We start from the raw sequence: 9,354 nt of genomic DNA, 5'->3' as shown, positions 1-9,354 counted from the left end.
TTGGGTCTGTAGATTATTTATTAGGGGTGGAAGGTGGAGAGTGAGCAGTATTTCCACTTTGAATGCCCCCCCCCCCCCCCCCGCCGCCCCCAAAGCCTTAGAGGACTCAGGTAAGGTGGCTGGCTGTAGGTGATGGGTTCCCCGTGGAACCACACTGGCTCTGGCTGACATTTTGGCCTCTGCCCCTCAGCCCAGAGGCTGCGCCAGAGCCTGAGTGAGCCTGCTTGCTGGAAGTCCTAGAAGGAACCTCTGTCCCCAGGCTGAGCAGAAGGCTGGCCTGGGGCTCTGGGTTCCTCCCGGTTCTCTGCCCCCAGCCGGAGGGGCAGGCTCGAGTGGGTGTGACAGCAGGGACCCAAGGAGCTTGGGGGTCGGTCCCACAGCCACGGCCAGCCTTGCAAGTACACGGGGCTGAGGAGGAACCTTGCAGGGGAGCAGACCCCGTCCCAGGGAAGGTGATGCCTGAGTCAGGAGAGGGTGCGCAGAAAAAGGCAGCAACCAGGCAGACGCCCAAATCTCTTTTATTGGGGGGGGGGGGGGCACCGGGGGCGGGCCAGGAGCCCTCTCACTGCACTGCTTGTTCATTGGCGCTGCTTCCTGAGTCCTGTGGCTTCATCACATCGGGCAGCTCGGGCGGACTGGAGAAGGGCTCGATCCGCAGGGCCTCGAAAGCGTCATCTGGTGGACAGGGGAGTGGTGGGGAGAGCTGGAGGGAGCAGCCACCCGGCTTCTGGGGGACCTCCGAACCAATTCCCACCTCTGCCAAGTGAGTCTCCCTCGTCCTGGCCGGCCTGCCTAACTGCCTGGACTCTGTGATCCTACTGGGATGCCTCCCACCCCTACCAGCAACCTGACCCCCTCCATCTAGCCCAGCCATCCGTGGGGTCCTCCTCACCCTGTGCCCCTAAGGGTGAGCCTGTGGGCTGGCCTCTGTCCACCTACTTGTCTCCCCTCAATCAGCCCCAACTCACTGTTCCGTTCACACCTCCTGTACACCAAGCACTGATTTTTAAGCTTGAGCCAGCCGGTTCTTTCCCTGCCTCAAACCTTCCAACGGCATCCCGTCACACGCCGAATAAAATCTCAAGTCGTCACGTTTGTCTGGCTCTTGTGTTCCCGTATCAAGCTCTTCCTTCCTGTTTTAGGAGCTTCACATTTGCTGGCCCCTAGCCTGCCATCCAGATCACCCCCAACATCCCCTCAGAGAAAACTTCCCCAGCCCTTCTATAAAAACAGTCCCCGCAGCCCAATGCCTGTGTGTTGCTTCAGGAGCATTCACCTACCACCAGCCACAAACAGTCCTGTTCCCTTTGACCAGATGCTTTCCCCCAACTAGAGAACAGCGGCTGCAGAAGGGCTCCCGTCTTGTTTCTGCTGTCACCTCAGCGCAGAGCAGACAAGTCCCGTTTTGTAACTTCTCTCCTGCACTTTCTTCTAACAGGGACGCTATTCTCTCCACCTGGCTCAGGGTTCTTAACCTGTTAGGCCCCTCGGGAAAGCCGGCCAAGCCTAGCAACGGACACCTTGGGAGAGTGGGTATATGACCATCTCTGGTAGTGGCCAGAGATGCTCAACACCTTGGAGTGCACGGCACCATTCCGAATTCTCCAGCCCCAAACGTGAGCAGTGCTGAAGACACCCGGCCCAGCGTAGCAACGAACTCCCCCCAAGCCTTAAGTCTGCAGTGACAGACAATTCTTGCTTTCGTCACCTCTCCCATTTTTTGGAAATGGTCTGGATGATGCTATTCAACACTCCTTTCCCTCACTGAGTAGCCAGTTGGAAAGAATCGTCTTGTCATCACAAGAGCTAAACGAGGACACAACTAGGCACCCACAAGTGTACTTCCGCAACAAAAGTAGTCCGTGGGAGAAGCAAAGAACAGCCGCTTCAGTCCATACTGTTTACTCTGTCAAGACAACGATCCCCTGCCTGGGGAGGGGGTGCCACCCAGGGTCTAGGCACCCCCACATTCAACGCCATAAACTAGAGTCGGGGCCGGAGGGACACTCCCTCTGTTGTGATTCTTCCATCAAAAAATAGGTCTATCAACATCTTCCAAGAGTGTCTGCAAGCCTACACAAAAATGCCTTTGTTCAGTAAGAGAAGGACTGCTACTTCCAGAAGGCAGTCCAGCCTTGGCTTCAGAAGCAGAATGGGAGAGGTCTGGACCAGCCCCGTACCTGCCTCAGCATCGCTGTGAGGGTCAGAGGGAACCCACAGAAAGGCCCCTAAGACTTCCATCTGCTAAGCACTCACAGGCCAAGGCCTGTGGTGCATGGGGGCTCAGGCTGCCTGTGAGACTGGCTATGTGTCGCACCCCTCTATGGAGACAGGAGCTCCAGTCGGCAGGGGGGCGGGGGGGCATGAAGCAGCCACCCGAGGACATGGCTGCTGAGGCCTGGCACAGGGATCCTTACGAAACTGGCAAGTGGCACACTGCTGGACTCCCTCTGCACCCCTTGCTAGTTTTCTCACAAGAAGCCAGAAAAATAATTACTTATCAACAAAGCCTTCCTGTGCAGAGAACCAAGAGCAGTGGGCCGGCCAGCCATCCACACAGCCCCAGGTACACAGTCGTGAAAACATACCACGTAGAACTTTCGTTCATGTTTCCAGAGACAGAATAAAATTCAAACCTCTCTTGGGGCAAGGAGGTATACTGGAGGGGAGTGAGCCACTCCCTCAGGTTTCTAAACATCAGGCAGGGGGTGATGTGGTCGATCACAAAGCACAGTCTCTGGGGCAGGCAAGGGCTAGACACGAACTCTGGATCTGGCAGTCCCAGCAAGTGACCTAACCTCCCTGGGCTCAGTTACTCAACCTGAAAGTGGGCACAAGTGTGGCATGCACAGAGATGCTGGGGGTCTAAGTGATGTCCTACAAAGGTCCTGGCAGTCAGCATCTGAATCTTGACAGCCGGCAAGCCCAAGTGTCCACGTCTCCAAAGTGAGGATAGCAGTGCTTACCTCGCAGGCTAAGGAGTGTTTTAAATGGAACGGAGATAAAATGCAGAGCAGACGGCCCAATACTCAGTAAGACCTCTGTAAACATGACTAGGGATAGACATTAGAATCCCCCGCGAAGTAGACTTCAATTTCTACAAGCGTCTCGTTTTCTTTTTTTTTTCCCTTTGTGGAGAAACACACACACTATCACAAGATACCACCTACACTTTGTGGACTGGGGAACACAATGCCCTGGAGGCGGAGAGGAGCCAAGAGCAGGCTCCCCAGCGACCCCTTCGTCTGTTCCACCCTGCCTGACAGCCCCACTCACCTGCCCGGAAGGCCAGCCCCACGGTGGCTGGGGCCTGCGGCCGTGCCGTCTGACTGGTGAAGCCACACTCTCCCAGTGTCTTGCCATCGTCCAGAAGTTGGTCATCCTGGGGAGAGAGGTGGGCAAGGTGTTACAAGAGGCCCCAGGACGGGCAAGTCCCAGAGACTTTCCTGGATCTTAGGATTCAGGGAAGACAGACCCAAATACGGGCCAGGACTACCCAAGTGTGTCAAACACAGTTTCCAGGGCTACGCCCAAGACTTTCCAAATCCGAACCTCCCAGGGTTAGGGCTCTGGAATCTTTTTTTTTTTTTTTTCACCCCAAACTGCAGGAAAATCTAATTTCAAGTCAGTGACGCAGTCTGTCCACAGTCTGACTGATTTGAATCCCAGCTCTGCCACCTGGGACAAAGCGTTTCATCTTTTTGATGTGAAGTTTAGCTGTAAGATGGGAATTACTGAAATTCCCACCTTGTAGGGCAGCCAGGAGGTTTCACTGAGCGAAAGACACACAGAAAGCACGGAACACAGTATGTGAAGAAGCACAGGTAGCAGGGAGAAAAGTCTGGAGTGAAAGGCCAGCTTCCTCCTTTCCAGCCAGAATCTCATCAACGCACTTAGGTGGGGGACCCCATGCTGCGGACACCCGAATCAGGGACCAATACAACGCATTCCCCCAACGAGAACCCCAAGCCACCGGAGCTGAGTAATTCTGCAGTTGGTTTCTAAAGGCGGTGGGGAGGAGGAGCTTTTAGAGCATCCACAGAAAGCTGGGAAGTAATACAGTGGTTGGGCGAGGACTTTACTCATCGTGACACCCTCCAACTGTCTGTAATTAAGGAGAGAAGGTGAAGGGGTGCGATTCTGATGGGCCTGCGGAGGATTAAGGGCAAAGGAGTTCAAATCCGACCTTGGGCTAAGTGGCCGCCTCCCCAGCCTCAGTTTCCTGGACGCACAGCAGGGCTGTCAGGAGCCCGCGCGCCCCCGAGGCCGCCTCGCCTCCACGCGGGGGAGTTCCGGCCACTGTTGACAACAACGACGCGGCCGCCGCGCAGCGCCAGCCCGGCCCCCGCCCAAAGCCCGCCCGCGGCCGCACCTTGTACAGCCGCTGCTCGTCGGGCGGCCGCTTGAGGATGCCCTCGACGATGCGCTTCAGCTCGAACACGGTGCTCGACTCCTTGGCGTCCGTGAAGATGGTGGTCTTGTGGCGCCTGATCATGAGGAACACGTCCTGGGGGGCGGAGGGCCGGCGTGAACGCAGAGCCCAGTCCTCCCCACCCCCCGCCCCATGCGGCCCGCCGCCCCCAGCCCGGCGCCCCCGTCGCCCCCGTCGGCCCCGGCCCGGCCCGGCGCCCCTCCCCCCGCGCCCGCTCACCATCGCGGCGGCTGCCTGTCCCCCCTCGACGCGCCGGCGCGGCCGCGCTCCGCCCCGTTCCCGGCAACCCGCGCGCCCGCCCCAGCGTGCCTCGCGCCCGGCCGCCCCGCCCAGCGGCCGCCATTTTAAGTGATGCGCCGGCGGCTCGGTCAGACCGCGCGTCCGGCCGCCATCTCGGCGCCGTGGCTTGGAGAGTGGGGCAGAGACCTGAAGCGGCAGGTAGGGGCGCCATCTTGGGAGTGGCAAGGCCGAGGCGCCCCTGTCGCAGTCAGGGAGCAGTCTGGGCGCAGGCTCAGCCCTCTTTGGGGGACGTTGGGGAATGACTTGGCGAGCGTAGCGTATCCCCCCATCCCAGGAATAGTCAGCGAATGTTGTGCATCCTGGTCATCGGGGCGGCAGGACTTTTGCGTCTCAGCGCGACCTGGGCTACCGTGTGAGGGCGAGCGCCTCCTGCCGTCCATCCTGAGGAGGTGATAATTCTGGACCTTCCGGCTACCTCTATGGGTGGGCTGTCCCCATTTTCCCCGCCCATCCTGGGCCGGGCCTGGAAGGACCCCAGGAAGCTGCTCCCTGGGTTAGGGAGGGGCCCGGCGAACTTCCGGGGAAAAGCAAGGCACGGTGCAAGATGGTTCGCTCCAGGGACGGAGGAAAGAGGAGACCCCCCCCCCCCCCGACCCAGGGACCTAGGTCCACTTGGGCTCTGGGAGGGCCTGTAGGCTTGATTTCCCTGGCCGGCTGCCCTTCTACGGGGCTGCGCTACCGACGCCTACACCGTACTTCCCCGGGTGTTGGGACACTGTCCTGCCTTGCCCCAGATTGCAGTTACACTAGAGCGAGAAAAAATGAGGCTTTTTTCTCTGGCGTAACCAGCCCCTTGGAGGGAGAGCGCCTCAACTGGGTCCCTGAGGACGCGTCAGGCTCAGGGCGGCCCGTGAGCAGGTGGAAGGCCTCGGATGCCAAACAGCTGTGCAGTTGCGGGGCTGCAATTTGAGAATTCTCGAGAGGGGGCAGAATCTGAAGGTGCTGCTGCCTTGGCCCTGAATCAAGCTGGTGACTGACAACTGTTAACCTTAGGAAATAAAAAATGAGTTATTTCACCAGCAAAACTGGGCTTATCCGGGGATACCAGACAGTTGCAATCCACAACAAGCAAGCTTCAGCAAGGCTATAGGCAAGCGCGGAGACCAAGGAGACTGTCATCAAGGAGCAACAGGGCTGTCGTAAGCAAAGTTCATTGGCATACAGTGGGAGGTCTAAGTATACTGGCTTTTCATTGGCTGGGCTGTGAGAGCCTCTCATTGGCGGAGCCGTTGCCAAGAGAGGAGGAAACCTTCCCCGTCGGGTTGGGGAAGAGCACCCACCTGCGAGGTCCCAGCTTGGGTTGCGATGCTGAGAACTCCCTCTGCTGGCCTCCCGACTAAACGAGGTTTCCGTTTACTAATTTTTCACACGCAGGCTCTGGCCTCAGGCCACGAGGGATTCAAATCCTTGCTCTCGGCGCTGACTGCAGCTTTGGGTGATAAAACTCGCGAAAGTCTAATGTCCTCTTCTTTAAGATGCGAGGAATGGCTGTTTGTCAAGTGTGTACATTTTCATCAAGAATTGGTACTCAACAGAGGTTTCTAACACTGAACATAATTATTGTCATTTTGAGTTCTAGCCCCTGGCTCTCTGGAGCCGCCTCAGGTCCTTTCCCCTCCTGTGACTCTTCCCTCTCTGAGCCTAGGCAGGCCCTGCTCCCTGCTAGCTCCCCAGCCCCTGGCTGACCTTGACTTCATCACCTGAGTCCGGAGGCTGTGGACAAGTAACTGACGTGGTGGGTCCTCGGCTCAGGTCAGAGATTTCCATCTTAACCTCAGCATCTTTGTGCACAGAGATTTGGAGGCTTTAGATCCTGTACTGCTGAAGAGGGAGAGCATGGGGCAGGGAAGGGATGTGGACGGACCGTGGGAGGCCAGTCACGCTCTCAGAGGCATCCAGCAGACCTCCCAGAATGTGCCAGTTAAAGATGGAGTCCAAAGGGGCGCCTGGGTGGCTCAGGCGGCAAGCGTCCAACTTTGGCTCAGGTCATGATCTTGTGGTTTGTGGGTTCGAGCCTCACGTCGGGCTCGGTGCTGACAGCTCTGAGTCTGGAGCCTGCTTGGGATTCTTTGTCCCTCTCAAAAATAAATGTTTAAAAAAAAAAAAAAAAGGAGCCCAGGGTGTGGGGAAAGGAGGGGCCTCCTTTCCACCTAGGATGTTGTGACCCAGCTGCACCTGGGCATATTGTCCTGACTCTCAGCCCTGTTGCCACGTACACACCTGCCTTGTTGGCTTTGCCCCTGCTGGTGTCACAGCTCAGGATGCCTACCGGGAGTCCCCCTGAGTGGGCCCACACTCCCTCCCTCCGAGGCTCACGCCTGTCTCCACCCACCCTCGGGCAGACCACCTGGGTCAAATATCAGCTCGTTAACTGTGATCTCTGGCACGGCGCTGAGCCTCCACCCGTTGTCCCATCTGCGAAGGGGACGGACACACAGCTGAATTCCATAAGGCATTGGGAGCATTAATGAGCCAACTCACACGGCACAGCGCAAGGGTTTGGGTAATGACTGGTGTCCGATTCTGGCGGTCTCTGCTGTCAGAGGTCACCCGGCCTAGGGGAGGTGGCGAGTAGGGCAGGGGCCTTGCCCGTCATGAGCCCTTCCCCTCTGGGTGTGTCTGTGAACCCCACGGTGCCGCAGACCTGGTGGGTCGGTTGTAGGGGGTGGACTGTAGGCCTTGCAAGGATGTCTCCTGCCGTGGGAGTGGGCTCAGGAGGGGCTTGAGGGGGAGTGGGGGCTGACCTCCAGCCCCCGCTCTGCGGCCTCACTGGGGCCATGATGGACGGCACCAGAACCTCAAGATGGTGGGTGAGCTGGCCGGCCCACTGCTCTTGGTTCTCTGCACAGGAAGGCTGTCTGGGCCCTTTCGGCCCCCTCACCTCAACCACCCAACGCTCAAGACAGGGACCCTTCTCTGGCCTCCAGACTAAGCTGGCGGGGTCTCGACCTAGTGGGCCTTCCCCTCCTTTTTGTGTTAAACGTTGATTAGTAATTGTCATCACCGGTAGTTACGAAGCGTGCCTCCCATTTGTAGAGTGTTTCACAACTACTGTCCTGGCCACAAGGCAAGACGCACAACCGAGTGTGGGGCCTGAGTCAGTTGCCCAGCTGCAACCTAGCTTCACCGCTTACTGGCTACGGGCTCGCGCTGCTTAACCTCTCTGGGCCTGTCTCCCCACGCGTGAACTTGAAAACGAGGGCACCTCCCGGGTGTCCCTAGAGCGAGCAAGAGCGCGCTCGTGCAAAGCACAGCATGCAGGCTCAGTGGGCAGAAGGGCGGGGGCCTCAGCCGTCCTCTTAGCCCTCCCAGCAGCCCGACATGGTGGGTGGTAGCAATTCAGAGGACAGAGGGGAAACCGAGGCCAAGTCGGAACTCTTGGGGGAGGCTGGGCCGTCTGCTTGCAACATCCCCAACTAGAGTTGGCGGACAGCCAGGAAGCGCCTGCCTTAGACAGGAGCGCAGCGTCCCCCATGCTTGAGACTTCCCAGGACCACCCTTGCCGCCCCGGGTGCTCCCCTCCGGGCTGCACAGCCTCCCAGCCTGTCACCTGGTAGGTCAGGCAGCTGTGGCTGATGCAGGGCCAGGTTACCCCCACGCCCCCACTGACCTTGCAGACAGACGGGATGCTCCAGCACAGGGCCCGGTGCCCCTGAGTCGGCTGCGCCGAGACCTGCCGCCTGCCCAGCCTCATGGAGCTGGTGCGGCCGGAAGGGGCCAGAGCCCGTGCTAGGGGGCAGCACGTGGAGAGGCAATTGTGACCCCGCCCCTGCCGTTCCAGCTGCCTCCACAATCAGACCACCTGGGTTGGAATCCCACTCTGCCATCTACCAGCCACGTGCCTTTGGGCCTTAGCTTTCTCATCTGGCAAATGGGTGTCAGGTGAGGATCCCATGAGACGGTGCAGCAAAGCTCTCTGCATGGCATCTCGTAAGGGCTTGATGAGGAGTAGCTGACCTCTTCTCGTTCCCTGACCTTCCCTTCCACTCCCAGATCCTGTTTCTCTGGCTTCCGGACTCCCATGTTTAGCTCCCAGTTCATGCTTCAGAAACACAGGGCTCTCTGAATGCGGACCCTTTACTCGAGTCACAGCAAGTCCCAGGCTGAAGCAGACTGGCTCCCGGCCCCTGGCTTGTTCCCACCTCAGTGTCTTGGGAGGCGTCCTGGGGAAGGCCCCTTAGCTGGCTCCAGACGGAGGGAGCCACCGAGGATGGCCGGCATCACCCAGCAGCGGTCACCAGGGTCCCCTTGCTGACATGTCCACAGACAAGCCCCATTCCGGACGCCCTGCTCCCCGATAACCACCCTCCAAGGGCGGTGAAGCTCTACCCCAGGTGGAGGGCCTGCCCTGCGTGGCTCAGGCCTGCCCCACCAGGCTGCACCTTTGATGATGGCCTCCCCCATCCCATTCCTCCACTGGCCCTCGTAGCTCCAACGATTAGGCTTTGGGGTTTCCAGGGTTTGTTCCATTTCTTGTTCCTTCTGCAGTTCTAGAAACTGAGCTGTATCTATTGGGATGGATGGTCTTTGGCCTGGGAATGAGGAGATGGCAGGGAGGGGACTGGACCCAGGTCCCAGGCACACAAGGGTGGGCAGGGAGCTGCAAAGGGCCAGATGCAGGT

At 58.8% G+C, this 9,354-nt stretch overlaps 1 protein-coding gene across 2 annotated transcripts; it reads right to left on the bottom strand.

Annotated features, from left to right (window-relative positions):
* Positions 1-505: 505 nt before the first annotated feature.
* ELOB (elongin B) lies at positions 506-5,042 on the bottom strand. 2 transcript variants are annotated; one of them, XM_053213658.1, is made up of 4 exons: positions 4,859-5,042; positions 4,373-4,507; positions 3,277-3,382; positions 506-675 (listed from the first exon to the last, which is right to left on the bottom strand). In XM_053213658.1, the coding sequence occupies exons 2-4, from the start codon at positions 4,493-4,495 to the stop codon at positions 563-565; spliced, it is 342 nt and encodes a 113-aa protein (XP_053069633.1). In that variant the 5' UTR covers positions 4,496-4,507; positions 4,859-5,042; the 3' UTR covers positions 506-562. The 2 variants fall into 2 exon arrangements, with proteins under 2 accessions (XP_053069633.1, XP_026899298.1); XM_027043497.2 differs by lacking the exon at positions 4,859-5,042 and adding an exon at positions 4,652-4,844.
* Between the last annotated feature and the right edge of the window lie 4,312 nt (positions 5,043-9,354).

The sequence above is a fragment of the Acinonyx jubatus genome, chromosome E3, assembly GCF_027475565.1.
Source record: "Acinonyx jubatus isolate Ajub_Pintada_27869175 chromosome E3, VMU_Ajub_asm_v1.0, whole genome shotgun sequence".
Lineage (NCBI taxonomy): Eukaryota > Metazoa > Chordata > Mammalia > Carnivora > Felidae > Acinonyx > Acinonyx jubatus.
This window is presented reverse-complemented; position numbering and strand designations above follow the sequence as displayed.

Coding starts and splice junctions, on each gene's coding strand:
- ELOB (XM_027043497.2), bottom strand. Junction 3,383..4,372: donor ACGAGCAGCGGCTGTACAAG/GTGCGGCCGCGG, acceptor CTCTCTCCCCAG/GATGACCAACTTCTGGACGA. Junction 676..3,276: donor GGGGCTGGCCTTCCGGGCAG/GTGAGTGGGGCT, acceptor CCTGTCCACCAG/ATGACGCTTTCGAGGCCCTG.